The 14061-nt window shown below is 37.8% G+C and overlaps 8 protein-coding genes across 8 annotated transcripts; 3 read left to right on the top strand and 5 right to left on the bottom strand.

Annotated features, from left to right (window-relative positions):
• Positions 1-134: 134 nt before the first annotated feature.
• C9374_000750 (uncharacterized protein) lies at positions 135-5401 on the bottom strand (the record flags this gene model as incomplete). The annotated part of the gene is made up of 11 exons (XM_044697472.1): positions 135-149; positions 297-318; positions 658-1972; positions 2047-2807; positions 2869-3140; positions 3211-3422; positions 3495-3633; positions 3728-3863; positions 3982-4432; positions 4530-4799; positions 4954-5401. The coding sequence occupies 11 exons, from the start codon at positions 5399-5401 to the stop codon at positions 135-137; spliced, it is 4041 nt and encodes a 1346-aa protein (XP_044551892.1).
• Positions 5402-5807: 406 nt separating this feature from the next.
• On the bottom strand, positions 5808-6227 carry C9374_000749 (uncharacterized protein; the record flags this gene model as incomplete). The annotated part of the gene is made up of 1 exon (XM_044697460.1): positions 5808-6227. One exon carries the CDS (start codon positions 6225-6227, stop codon positions 5808-5810), a length of 420 nt encoding a protein of 139 aa, XP_044551891.1.
• A 467-nt stretch (positions 6228-6694) lies between these two features.
• C9374_000748 (uncharacterized protein) lies at positions 6695-8360 on the top strand (the record flags this gene model as incomplete). Its single annotated transcript, XM_044697449.1, has 2 exons — positions 6695-8041; positions 8127-8360. 2 exons carry the CDS (start codon positions 6695-6697, stop codon positions 8358-8360), a joined length of 1581 nt encoding a protein of 526 aa, XP_044551890.1.
• A 251-nt stretch (positions 8361-8611) lies between these two features.
• On the bottom strand, positions 8612-9016 carry C9374_000747 (uncharacterized protein; the record flags this gene model as incomplete). Its single annotated transcript, XM_044697438.1, has 1 exon — positions 8612-9016. One exon carries the CDS (start codon positions 9014-9016, stop codon positions 8612-8614), a length of 405 nt encoding a protein of 134 aa, XP_044551889.1.
• A 444-nt stretch (positions 9017-9460) lies between these two features.
• Positions 9461-10696, bottom strand: C9374_000746 (uncharacterized protein; the record flags this gene model as incomplete). The annotated part of the gene is made up of 1 exon (XM_044697427.1): positions 9461-10696. The coding sequence occupies one exon, from the start codon at positions 10694-10696 to the stop codon at positions 9461-9463; it is 1236 nt and encodes a 411-aa protein (XP_044551888.1).
• Positions 10697-11293: 597 nt separating this feature from the next.
• Positions 11294-12226, bottom strand: C9374_000745 (uncharacterized protein; the record flags this gene model as incomplete). Its single annotated transcript, XM_044697416.1, has 2 exons — positions 11294-11715; positions 11860-12226. The coding sequence occupies 2 exons, from the start codon at positions 12224-12226 to the stop codon at positions 11294-11296; spliced, it is 789 nt and encodes a 262-aa protein (XP_044551887.1).
• A 93-nt stretch (positions 12227-12319) lies between these two features.
• Positions 12320-12736, top strand: C9374_000744 (uncharacterized protein; the record flags this gene model as incomplete). The annotated part of the gene is made up of 2 exons (XM_044697405.1): positions 12320-12345; positions 12469-12736. The coding sequence occupies 2 exons, from the start codon at positions 12320-12322 to the stop codon at positions 12734-12736; spliced, it is 294 nt and encodes a 97-aa protein (XP_044551886.1).
• Positions 12737-12893: 157 nt separating this feature from the next.
• C9374_000743 (uncharacterized protein) lies at positions 12894-13820 on the top strand (the record flags this gene model as incomplete). Its single annotated transcript, XM_044697394.1, has 1 exon — positions 12894-13820. One exon carries the CDS (start codon positions 12894-12896, stop codon positions 13818-13820), a length of 927 nt encoding a protein of 308 aa, XP_044551885.1.
• Between the last annotated feature and the right edge of the window lie 241 nt (positions 13821-14061).

Raw genomic sequence — 14061 nt, 5'->3', positions numbered from 1 at the left:
TAGGTGCAATGAATAAATATAGAAATAATTAGTGGTTTCGAAAGGCTCGACAACCTCCTTCACTCAAAATTAATAGCAACGACGATGAAATCGAAAATATCTCTCCGATGATGGTGGCTCTTCAATTGTATATTTTAAATGAGAGCTAGCTGTTCATAGTCAATCATCATCCATTCGGAATGAAGTACATCATCATTGCAACACAACAAAACGATAAAAGTATCATCACCACCATTGTTTTAAAACAATGAGATGATATGATCATGAGGACGCGGATGCTTAATGGACATACTTACCGTTGGGCAAGTTCGTTGCCGACTGTTGGTTGTTTGTAACGGTAAATTTTTTACACAGCTTTCGCAAACAGCTGCTTGTTGTTTTTTCAGTTTTTTTTGGTGTCGAAATGGAATTTGGCAAACAAACCAAAATCGAACAAATTCAATAATTCACAATATCACTTCATAATCCAAAACATAAATATGGATGTGAAATGAGAGGACCATTTTTTCACTATTTTTAAAAGGAGAGATGAAAAAGATGTGGTTGAGTGATTTGACCATTCTATTGTTTATTAGCACATGTTGGAAATGTAAAATCACAGTCTACATGATCCAATTTAGCAAAACCAATAGCAGGGTGGACACAACAACCACAGACCATCCATGAGAAAGTTTTGCATTTCCACTCGAGACAGTTCTATTATGAGCCATACTACGTGAAGGTTCAACAGGTGGCAGAGGTGAAGAAGAACTCAATTCTGGAGGTAACACAGCAGTTCTCATTCCAAATGGATCATAGTCTGGATCTTGAGACACTTTGGATCCACAAAATGTCGAATCAGTCAAGTATGCAATTTCATTTGAGGTGATTGGAATGTGGGTAGGTTCTGGGGAGCCAGCTTCCTTAATGAAACGAATATTCTCGAAAATCATTTCGTAAAAGTTTGAGGTATGAGTCGATGCCAATTTGAACAACAATCTTGTGATATTGGCTTCGAGTTTGGAAGTAGTGGCAAGTTCTGCAAGCGGAATTCGAACTCTTGAAAAACGAGTGTCATCAATCACATAATTGTCAATGTGCCTTGGCTGAATTGGATACGAGGGTAAATCGACAACGGCATTGTTCACTGTCTCTGATGGATAAAGCACTAATTTGACAGCCCCTGTCAATGATTTCACATAAAATTCCAAATACTTGTACTGTGTTAAATCCACTCGTGCTGCATTCTTATCCACACGATTCATAGCAACAGCACCGTTTTGGAATCCAACTCGTAAGGATGAAGTTCCACAACCATCTGCATGGACATGAGAAGAATTTAAATACGCAGTTCTCGAATCTAGAGCATGGCTAAAGACAGAATAGGTCCAAAGGGATTTTGTTTTCTCAAAATCTGTATAGACATCAATGGTTGGGCTCGATACAGCAGCACACATATCTACTTTAGCGATGGGTGATGGAAGAGAACATCCGTTTGTCTTTCCATTATTACACAACACCTGAGCTCTCAAATGGCCATTTGGATTTGCAAGAGAAGACACTTTAACAAACATTTCTCCTCTCAACAAGCTTAAATAATCATTGTAACTCAAATCCACAATGAATCTTGCCACTGAATGAGGCGAGATGTAGTATGGGACTTTAAGGAAGCGCTTTTCTTGACCTTCATTTCCAAATCCAACCTCAATTTCTGTGGCAGTTCCTACCAAGTCGTGATGCACGACAAAATCCATTTGTAATCGATCTGGTGATGTGAAGGCAAAGACTACACCACTTCCTTGTTTTGGTACGAATTTCACAGGAGAGACTAATGATTGCTGACAGCTTTGAAGAATTCCAGCATAACGCTCTTCCTTGTTGTACATCTTATGGAAGAGGTTTGCATTTGGTGGAAGCTCGAATGAGGATGGAGAACACTTATCATTGGGACATGAGGCATCAATCGTCACTTGTGAAAAATCAGAAATTGGATCTGTTTTCATAGAGGTTGGATCGAATTTTGCAATTTAGATCTAAAGTTATAAGGATCATGAACACAAAACATACCTGTGAAATTCCAATTTTCTCTATAATATTTTCCATAATCAGGTCTATTTTGCATTTTGATGAATAAATGCTCTGACTTTTCATCAAAGAAATACTTCATTGGGTCATTCATGATCTCTTCCATGGAATTTCCTTTTTGCATTGTGGTGGGGTTACCAAATCTTGATTTTGTTATGGTGAAAGTTGTTCCTTTTGCGTATTGCACGGACATGACCAGCCAGTCATTGAGGGCTGTTCCTTGATGAATAAACTTGAGCGCTCTTGGAGTTGGTGTATTATGGACCCATCTCACTGTATAAAATCCTCTATTAATTAAATTTACATCCATAATGAACTCAATGACTCCATTCGAGCGACTGATCGAAGCACCATTGCCAACAGTCTCTCTGTTTCTCACCATGTCAATATATCGAATTCTAGGAACTCTCTTCAATGGATCTGCAACGTCAGGATAAGGCACACCATTGGAACCGGTGGTATCACTTCCGGTAATATTTGGATTCACAGTCACAATTTGAGAGTATCCTTCAGCAAAGAGAGGACACATTCCTCCTTGCCATTCCTGTTTGAAAATACACTCTTTAAAAGCAACAACCGAATCATTACTAATGAGCCAACCACCTGATTTGAATTTCACAGGATCCACAGATTTGATAGAATTATCAGTCACGAGAATGACCGAACCCTTATTACCATCGTAATCTCCATTCAGTAAGAAAAATTCATTGGCATTGATGAACTTTAAATTTTGATAACGATTTCTATTCGTAGGTGGCATGAAAGTACTCAAATAAATCTGCATGTTAAAGAAAATTCACGTACCTTGATTCATGTTTGAAAGGAGCATTCGATAACGCACCCAAAGCACCAGCTGGCATGCTTGGAGTCGAAGTAAAATTGATAAAAGTAATCGAGTCGAGAACTTGTGGACCACCATTATCATAGGTCTCAAATCCTTTGGTGATTTGATCTGCCATGGCATATGGAATGGATCGTGTTCTACCATCTGTATCAAGTCCTGGACGCATGGATTTCAAATCTCCAACATTTTCTGAATCGCCAATTAAGGTTGAATCGAAAATTCCAACAGGTCCCTAAAGATTTTAACAAAAAACGTAACATGAAATAAAAACCAATAATGATGTAATATACACAAATACCTACTGGTGGACATCCCATTTGAATTCTATTATCACTAGCTATAATGTTTGAAAACAACACTGGACCTCCTTCGGACCAAATTCCATATCTTCGATTCTTATACGAAATTACACGTTTGAAATAAGCCACGACCGGCTTTCCAAAGGGATCTGCAGGTCGATACAAGGCTGCTTCAGTCTTACCATTTGGCATGACCATATCATCGATATGAATACCTTTTAGGACCAATCACGTATGCATTCAACATGAATACAAAATGAATAAAATTGGCTGATGAAAAGACTTACCATTTTGATTTCCGCTGTGAGCAATGTTATCTTCGAATACTTTCAAAGGAATGGTTCTTGGAGTCATGAGTGGATTATTGGCATATTTCGAGGAACTCAATCCCGTTGGTTTTAATGGCATTGAAAACCAATAATTGAACTATTTTGCCAAGATAATGAATAACATGAGAGAATTAATCAATTATTATTCATCTCAATATGACATCATCTTCTAAATAACAACTAAAACGTACCTTTGAACCAACGGCACTATTTCCAATCCATGTATTATTTGGATTAGTAATCCAAAATACGCTCACATCTGCGTCAGAGGGGAGGATCTGAGTTGGATCGTTATTACCAACAGCAATCGGATCAATACCCAAATTTCTATATTATGATCGTTTTTTCAACAATGATTGAATGATTTCATGGAAAAAAGAAAATGGTACCAATTATGATGCATGGAATAGGTCAGAAAAATCATTACATGAACCATTATACGTACTTGATGAATTTGTTTCCCATTTCACCACCATCTTCTAAAAAGAATTGATGTCCCACATTCTTGTAGCATACATTTCCTTGAATCAAAATATTATTCGAGTCATGAATGACCACACATCTCTGGAAACCATGATGAACTACGGACGGCTTGATATAATACGAATCATTTTCTGGAGCTTTATCGCCAAGGATGTGCCAATGGATGGCATATCTTCCCATGAAACCTCTTTGACCCATTCGTGTCATTTCAATACCTTCTAAGGTTGCTTTTTCAACGACACGAATCATCATGTGACCACCAAATGAATCTTTCACCGAGTTGACATCTCCCTGAAACACAATATTTCGATTCAAAACTCCAACTTCAGCTTTCATGTGAGCATTACCCCAATGAGTGTAATTCAGAGGTTTGTTTAACACGAGCGTTGAACCACCATCCAGAACGCTCACCACTGTACATGTTCAGATCAACAATGATCATCGCGTAACAAATGTCAGTGATATTTAAACCAGTGGTGAATCAAACATGTTTTGACTTTAAAAACTTACCTGTTCTCTCTTCAGTTTGAGCAGGAAAAGGAACGCCATTCATCCAACCTAAACCTTCAGAGTATGGCACCTTTCTAGTCTCTACCAACTCTCCATAATCTGTATTGGCGATCACGAGAGAGTCTCCTACTTTCCATGAGGTCTTTTCGGTTAACTTGATCACATTCTCTCCGTCCTTGACAGTCTTTGCCAGGAATGTCCATGTAGGTGTTGGAACTTGTCCATGGATTTGAACCATAGATCCACTTTGAAAGACAATTCCCTTAGAACCTGTTTCATTGGTGATCGTATCCACAATACATGAAGTTTGGACATCCGCCAGTATTAATGTCGTGTGTGACCAATTTAGGAATGTGGTCATGCAATGATGTGACCATTCATAACATTCGTTGTTACAAAGCATGAAACAACAAGTACAACTTACCACCAGGTGTGTTATCATATGGATCCACTCCAATCACGTCGTCTGCTGTTCGGTTACCATAAAACGTGACCACAATTTTGTGTTGGATTGGACATGAAGGAGAACCCATAATGAAGGAAGCACCAGACGCCACTCGAATCCATTCAACATCAAGAGCGATATCAGCCACATCATTGAATACAAGGGAAGCACCGCTCAAGACCTGAATGGCTCTCAATTTCACACCAGGAGACTTGTCCACAAGTGTTCGTTGAGTAATAGTCAAATCTGCATTCAGCACATTGTAATTGGGGAGAGTTGAGAATTTGATAAGCCCTGAATCCAGGTGAGGACACGAGGATTGTGCATGGGTCATACTGGCCATCCACAGGACATGCATGAAGACACACATGCCAATGGATAGTAGTAACGATGACATGTAAAGGTTGGGAATAACCTCTACTTTCATGTTGATTTGCTATTGGATTGGTTTTTTTTTGATGAATCTCACAGCTGTGTCTGACTTGAAGCTTCTTAAACGAGAACTAGTTGATTGGTGATTGGTGCTAGGTTTTCCAAAGAAATTGAGAGCTTGGACTTTTCGAACCAACAAGAAAGCGCTAGTGCGGGTAGTAACACACATTGAAGAAATCATTAAATGGATTGCTCATTTCCTTGGAATTTGGAAGGCTTACTGAAGCACACACAGCCAAACTTGTTGTACCAAGGACAAAGTTGGAAATCTCTGAGTGTTACAACTATTTGTTGTTAAATTAATTGGACAGCTGGCTTGAATGTAGTATTCGCTAATTTCCTATTTGTAAATTTGTACTTGACAACCAGATGAATTGCATACAAGAAGCTCTCCAGATATTTCATTGAGACACAAACTTTTGATGAGTAGGAAAATCGCTCGGAGCGTCGATGTATGCTTTAGGAGAGTAATTCATTAAATCACATACGAGCAATTGATGAGTGAGAAAGTCAGTGATTAAAATACATTGCTGATTGTAACTGATTTTGACATCATACGGAAATTCTAGATACACATGCGTTTCGCAATTATTTTGAAAATCGTTCTGTGATGATTCTACTGTTGTCCCGATTGAATGAACCCATTCAAAATTTGTAGAAAAACCTCGTGCTAACCATCGAGTTCCTGCTTCCATCTTGTTCTTGAGTTTAATAAACAAGGAATTATTTGCTAGTAGTTGACCATGGGTTAAAAAATCAATTAAAATTAGATTCGTTTCATTTTCATTTGTTGCTGAGAGTAAAGTGTCTTCTCGTTGCATTTTTAAATGAAAAAGCGCGAAGAGAAATGCAATGACGTTGATGTTAGATTACAAAGTTTGCATCATCAAAATGTAAAAAAAATAATATTGAGCTTTATCATTCAGTAAGGCTTGGCAAAACACAAATGACTGTCTACGTTGTTGAAGACAGATTCCGTCTGAATGAGAATTGAGAGTTCAATTCTAAAAAACTTGATCCTCTCGGAGAAGGTTACACGTGTCCGTGATGAAAACGGTTGAATTCCATCATTTTCCGAGAGAGGTGTTGTGGTATTTACCTGAAGTACAAATTCAAATTTATTAATAATCATTGGACTCTCAATCATTTAGAAGGAAATTTAGAAAGGAAAAATTTGTGAGCACCTTCATCACGCACACCGGAGCATGATTCTTTTCCGTTGCAGCAACTCCATTTCAACACCAAGTATTGTTAAACAAATTGAACAACAACCTCTCACAGTGCAAAGATGATACCGGCGTCGTTTCGTTGCACGAACAGAATTTCAACTATTGCAATTTTGGCTTCGTTGATGATCATTGCAATTTTTGGAAAAATTGAATTTGTGGCGTCATCATTGGCAACAAAACATCATGCTGATGGATTACAAACGAACTCTCCATCGTCAACCTTAAATTCCAATTTTCAGATATCTGTGGCTGATCGTTACGAGACAGCATGGAATGATTTCATTCCCTTTTCAACTTTGGAAAATAACAATTCATCTCCTATTGTGAATGGAACAAGAGATTCCTTTTTAGATGAATGGGTCTGGCCCATTGTTCAATCTCTCTATTTCAATTCATTCATGAGCGGATTATTTGCGGGAGTTATTGCAATTCTTGTGACGGTGATTATCGAAAAATTTGGACCTCAAATCGGTGGAGTGATTGGAACATTGCCAACCACCATTGTACCTGCTGCTATTGGGTTTGTTATTGAGGCAAATAAGCGAAATTTGGAGTGGGAAGAGAAAAAGCATGTATTGGTTCAGCAATTTTTTGTCATACCTTGGGCTCTTTTTTGCAACGGCTTGTTCTTGCTTGTGTGGAAGGTATTTCCTGACCTGTTTGAAAAGCTTAAATCACTACTTTGGAAAGATAAGAAAATAACAACAGAATCAATAGAATCAATTGAGAAAATGAAAGAAACTCCCACAAAAGAGTCACTTGAAACAACTCATGAATTGTCTGTTCAAGATGAAACTAGTTTCGAATCAACGGTAGTCGACAATGATGAATTACCAGTACCCTCTGAGATGAAAGAAGTCGAAGACGATTTATCACGCGAGTCAACGAAAGAAAATTTATTGCAACCCTCAGAAGTGATTCATAGTTCAGGAATGAGCCAAGATAATTCACACCATGATGTAGCCAATGGTGTGGCAGAAGCTTCAGAAACAGTAGTACAAGCAGAAGTACAGATACAACCCCACAGTAGGAGATATGTTATTTTGAAAATGTGTCTTGTGATATTTCTGTCACTGTTGGTTTGGTTCGTTCTTGCAAGTGTTTTTGTTATCATTACTCGAACGGTGACATTGTCTGATGAAGTATTGATTGGATTGGGTTGCTCTTTTTATGTTCTCTTGTTGATCATTAGCATTCCATTCAATTGGACCATCACCATTCCAAAAAACCCCATACCACCCAAAAAAGCAGCATGGTGGATGATTTTATCAAGAGGAATTTTTGCATTTATCATTATTGCAATTTCTGTTATCTTGAGTGGATTGAAATTAACCATTATTTCTGGGCTACTTACAGCATTCCCTGCTATTTTTCTGACTGCCATGGTGACACTTTGGCTCACTCAGGTAAGTAAGAACACATCATGGTTTATGATCTATATTTTACCCAAAATGAAACGACAAATGAAATGGTTGAAAAACAATTCCATAGGGAGAGCAAGCAAGTGTTCGTGCTGCCTCTGCCATGATGTTAGGCTCCACAAGTATTCCAGTGTTTGCCATTTCTGCATGTGTAGCATTGCTATACATGAACATGTTTGTAGCCATCGCTGTCGCGTATGTGGCAAGTGTGGCTTTCGGTAGTGTTCCTGCCTATGCATTCTTGTGGTGGCGGAAGAGAGTTGCTGTAAAGAAAAACTTACTGGCCTCGCCACAGAAATTGTAAGAATTTGACATTTGTCAGAAGAGAATTTAACACTCATCATAACGAAAATTAAGGGTCTTAATATCTGCACGATCAAAATGGCCGCTTGCTTGGATTAATTTCCTAAATTCTCTCTAAACATATGAGGCAATCTTGGATGCACGATACATTTTTAAATAAAATCTAATTAATAATAAATATCATTTTACTTCCAAATAATGCAAGTAATGATGTGTTAAATTTTAATTCTTGCGCTGAATGATTCATCACGTTTACATCAACTTTCCAGACATGATTCTACTCATCACCCAAGCCAAAGATGAACCTGCAAAGAAGAACATTGGACTAGCATTCACGAAGGACATGGTTTTGAAATATCCAAATTCCAACAAGGCATGTCCTAAAGCAATAGCAAATGCACATAAATTCATGTAATGCATTGGAAGTGATTGTGGATATAAAGCCAAGATTAAACAAGCACAAATACTTCCTCCGGTCCAATTTGCAAACATTCTTCCAAATAACGGATCCAGTGGTTCCTTCTTTTTAGAATACACATTCTTGGTAATAATTTGTGGTCGGATGTATCCCGTTACAATAGAAAAGCCTCGGAAGAGAGCCACAAACGTTAGCCAATATGAAAAATATTTGTCGTTGTGAATCAGCGATGCGTCCATTTTTTTTGTGTGACGTGGTGCGCAAAGAGCGACGACTTGAATTATGAAACTGAGCGGAAACTTTATCCTCAAGCTTTCATATTCACACTAATTCGAAAATTGCTGTTGAAGCAATTGAGCAAGTCTTTGCCTCGTATTCTTGTTTCCTTGCAGTGCTGCTTGCTCATGCCATACTCCTGGTACTACACCTTGTTCATACACTTTCAAATGTCTGTTCTGGGCCGCTTTTTCTATCCAACAAAAATGAAAATGAAGATAATCGTTTGTCTTAATGAATTCATAATTGTTTCTCATTTCTAGTAACCATTTATTTAAAGAGCTCGAGCAAGCATGACGCACAATATTCTTTTTCGTCACACATCATATGTTCGACGTACCTTGTCCGTTCTTCATGTTTCAATTTTCTAACAATGCTCGAACACTTTGTCAGATGTTACCATTCGATCAGCTCAAACTCACCAACTGCACTGCACACTTTTTGTTATAATAACCATTCAAGAGATGTGAATTCAAGCAGAAAAAGAAGGAAATTCCACATGTCGCCAACGTGAAGCAATTCACCACACAGTGCTTGTAGAAGAGCTTGGCGAGTGAACCTGAAAAGCCCAATTTCATTTCATAGAGAGGTAAATACGAGTCATTGCTAGTTTTTGTTGCTCCACTTGGATCGCTATTACTATTCGATCGAATGACATCTTGACCTAGAACTGGGTAGTCACATTTGTAAATGGGTGTTGGTTCTTGTGATGACTCATCTTGCACAGACGTGTTGTTGCAGCTGTTTCTACTAGTATTCTGTTTGAGTAATGGTTGTGCCAATGTTGGAGGAAGTACCATAAATCTACCTTTTCCTAGATACATTTTTCCTAGAGAGTGGTACATCCAAAAGTAATCAGCGAAAGGACTTGTGATACCCAGCGTGAGTATGGAAAGGAGTTTTAACAGGAAATAAATGAGTTCGTTCTTAAAGCCCATGTGAATGTTGAAAATTCGAAGTTCTCCCTTGTAGTCATGTGGATGGGGTTGCCACACGACAAACTCATTGAGCGGAATTGGAAAGATGTCAGCTTTTGAATGCTTGAGAAGTATTTTTCGAGGTCTATCAACCTCTCCCCATGATAGTCTCATGTCAATCACGCTATAGAAGTGTGTATGCATGCCACCCATGAAATACCAAATTCCACATGTTAATATTGAGAGTAGAAGATTCCACATGTATGTTATTTTCACTCGATGACCATCTGTCGAATTATATACAATTTTTCGATTTCCAATTCTTAAACTATCCACAATAAGCGATATTTCCCAGTTCTTGAGAGCCACATCGAGAATGCCTAGCGTCAAAATGCCTAGAATTCTCACAAAAATCAAGGTTATACGATGCTTTTTCGGTAAAATATCATTCTGTACATGATGCTCTGCATTGAGTTGATGAAAGTTAAATTCTTGCTTGGTAAGAGGTGGAAATGAAGAGTGCTTTCTCAATGACTTGTTGCTACCATTACTACTACTGCTACTATGCTTGAGCTTATAGCTAGCCCTTTCGGGGTGTGGAATTGTTGACGTACTGGCAACATTTGTCGCACCGTTATAATTGCCATTCTTGTCACCTGCCAACGTGATCATGCCTATGGGAGAAGTAGGTGTGTTGTGAAATGAGGGTGATGAAGAGGCAGACATTTTTTTCTTGCATACTAACGACATGGTTTGCAGTCGCATTTGTTTGCAGAGAGCCAAAATGCGCTTCGCCCGAATTTTTTTGCCAAACCTTCCAAAAGAATTTTAGAACCCAAACTCGACCTGAGCCAAAGCGCTGGAACCAAATTGGAGAAAAACCAAGTTCACAAAACTGGGTGCAACAATCTCAGAGAGATTCGTGAAGTGGAAAACTACGACACCTATTACTATCAATATCCGAGGATCACGCATACTTTACCGCCATTCGAGTTGATGTTAATTAATCAATGCCGCTTTACAGTGAAATGGAAAGACCTCTATCCTCAAAGAAGTCTAAAATTGAGGCGACACTGGTGCAATTACTAAACTCAATAATATCATTGGATAGAAATTGGTGATGCGAGTACAGCATAAACATTACGTGGTGGTGAAGCAACTGGAAAGGAATACCTCCGACTTGAATTGAAATTTGAAGGTATCGCTCAATGCATTCGAAAGGAACTTGGTTGAATCCAGCAAAAAGTGCAGGATTGCTTAACAGACCTCGTGCGCTCATGATTCCATCACAGCCAGTATATGAAGCTAAATCATTTGCGTCTTTCAATGAAAAAACGTCTCCATTATGCATGACAGGGATCTGTAGGCTTGTTTCACAATTTTTGGACCATCTGGATTGACCTTTGTGTTTTTTGTTCGTTGTTTGTGAGTTCGACCGTGAACAGTGACCCAACTAGCACCAGCTTTTTCAATTTGTCTTGCTAAATCAATAGTTTTTCTAAACTCTAAGGAATCATCGTCTGGATGAATTCGAATTTTCACACCAATTGGTCGAAAAGTTCCAGATATAAACTTGTTGTTCGCTTCATGGACCATGTCAAAAATCTTTTGTGGTTGTGTCACTAAGGCTGCACCTAAATTTTCTTTCATGACATAGGGTTGAGGACAGCCACAGTTGATATCAATTCCATCACAAAAAGGTGCAATATATTGACAAGCCAAACTAAAATCTGTTGGATTATTGGCTGTAGTGGTGAAAGAGCGAGATATAATATTAAATGATGGTAATTTACACATTCAATAGTTAACAATAATTTGAAAATAATATTTCATCAATGTCAAATAAATTGATGAAAAAGTTTGTCAAAATTAAAACAACCAAACCATACCTGCAAATTGTACCACGAGAGGTTTATCGTGAACGTGTGTTGCAAAATCTGAGTCTCTAGCCTTTTGTGATTTACTGAAACTATCGGCCATCATCATTGGTGTATACACGACATCACAATTATACTCCAAACACAATAATCGAAACGCTAATTTTGAATAGCGAACCATCGGAGCTTGTACTTTCAAATAAGTATTATTTTGTTTGGCATCTCGAAACATTTGCATAATATCTTGATGAGGTTTCATTTCATCTATCGGAATATATTCATCTGAAGAGTGATTATTTGTGTTTAGAAGAGCATAATTCTCAGCCAAATTGAACCTCTTTTGTGGGGTTCTGGTGTGTTGTTCTGTGAGGGGAAGCATTTTTAATTAAAAATTTATTTCATCATCATGACTTCGCATCATCCGAAACGAGTGTTGGAAGGCTTGAGCCAAAATCTAGACATGTTTGAGAAAATGTTTGAAAAGTATTTTGATAAAGTGTAGGTTGAATTGGATGAATCAGAAATGAAATATAATCATCACCATTTGACGTATTCAATATTATTTCAAAATTCAAATTTCCATCATCACTATAATTAACTACTTCTTATACTCACCACCAGAGAAAACTCTCTCGATGAACCCTTCTCAAAAGAGGAAGCCCTCTCCGAATTATCCAAAATACAAAAACATTTCTACACTTTGACCTCTGTCTTTGATAAATTCGATTTGAATGCCATGTTTGGATCTCTTCAAGAATGTACACCAGAAGCAGCCTCCAAACGAGAAAAGGACATTGAGGAAAAGAAACAACTCCTAAAGACAATTGCCAACAACACAGCAACCGTTCAAGGATTAATTTCAAAATTTGATTTGGTGATGAAGGAGTGAATCAATCTTCCAAATGACACTCTCAACTTTTGCACCTGTAAAACCTCTGAAGCTAGCTATCAAAGAATTGAAATCCGAACAAAAGCCTTTCTGGAGGCCCCTAGAGAATATGAGACTTGCAAGAACACGACGATCAATAGAGAACCATCAAATAAAAATGGCCCAAACATCAAAGTGTCTTTTTGTGTTTCTGGAAGGAGTGCTGATGAATTATCATAATCCATCGTCTGCAGAAAGTTTCTTGTTGGAACAATCCAAGCACAAGGAAATGGATCGTATTTGTAGATTGGGTGGCACAACACTCATTCATACTCGGAAATTAACCCATTCCGATTTCAACAATAGTTTGATGAATACAGACACAGCTTACATGATGCAATTGTTTGATTATTATGATCCTATACAGCCCGAAGATGATGAGGAAGAGGAGTCTTGGAAAAAACACAACGAACTCCGATTAGAAAAACAAAGTTTATTTTGTAAATACAAGAAATTGAAAGTTCAAACATGGACCACCAACGCAAGTGTTTTACAAATTTTTTGTAACAGAAAGGACAAGGTGAAATTAGTTAGCGATCTATTCAGCAGCGATCAAGAGGACGCATTAGTGGAGAATGCTGCTTCAGCCATGTTAGAAAATGACATTTTGTTATTGCATGATAATGTATCGAAATTGGAAACATCTCAAAAAGTGCTAAGAATCGAACATGCGGATCAATTGATCAAGAAAATTACAGAAAAATTTTCACAGATGCAACAAACAACACCTGCCTTGAAGGTCTATCATGTGCTACTTTTTAGCTGCCCATTTAATGAGACCATGACCTCGCAGCATACAAAATCTCTTTTCAAACCATTACAAAGTTATCAACAAAAGAATGGACAAAATATTTCACACCTCGTTTTTGATGAGCCATCGATGATTTGCGTCCAATATTGTGAAGAAGAAACCAGAAGAGACAACAATGAACATCTCACAGAAAAATCATGCTTGGAAAATGCTGGAAATTCATCCATACTTGTTGATTTTATACTAGCTGAAGTAGCTTATAAGTTACGAAAGAGTCCAAAATATGGAGCATAAATATTTACAGTGTTAACACATTTATTTTACAGTTAACACAACATGTTTTGAAAAGAACAATTCGATATTCTTGAATTTCAGCATAATGAGCAGTTTCTTATCGGGAAAGAGTGCACGACTGCGTGAGATTTGAGACACATTATTCATCTCATGAATGAGAAGGCACAGCTTTACATTCTGTTGACGAAAGATTTGCTCACAATACTCAGTAATTGGAGACCGTTCAACATTCACCAGCTGG

Source organism: Naegleria lovaniensis, assembly GCF_003324165.1.
Source record: "Naegleria lovaniensis strain ATCC 30569 chromosome Unknown tig011, whole genome shotgun sequence".
In the NCBI taxonomy this organism is placed as follows: Eukaryota; Heterolobosea; class Eutetramitea; order Acrasida; family Naegleriidae; genus Naegleria; species Naegleria lovaniensis.
The sequence above is the reverse complement of the archived record's forward strand: the minus strand, read 5'-3'. Positions and strand labels throughout refer to the sequence as shown.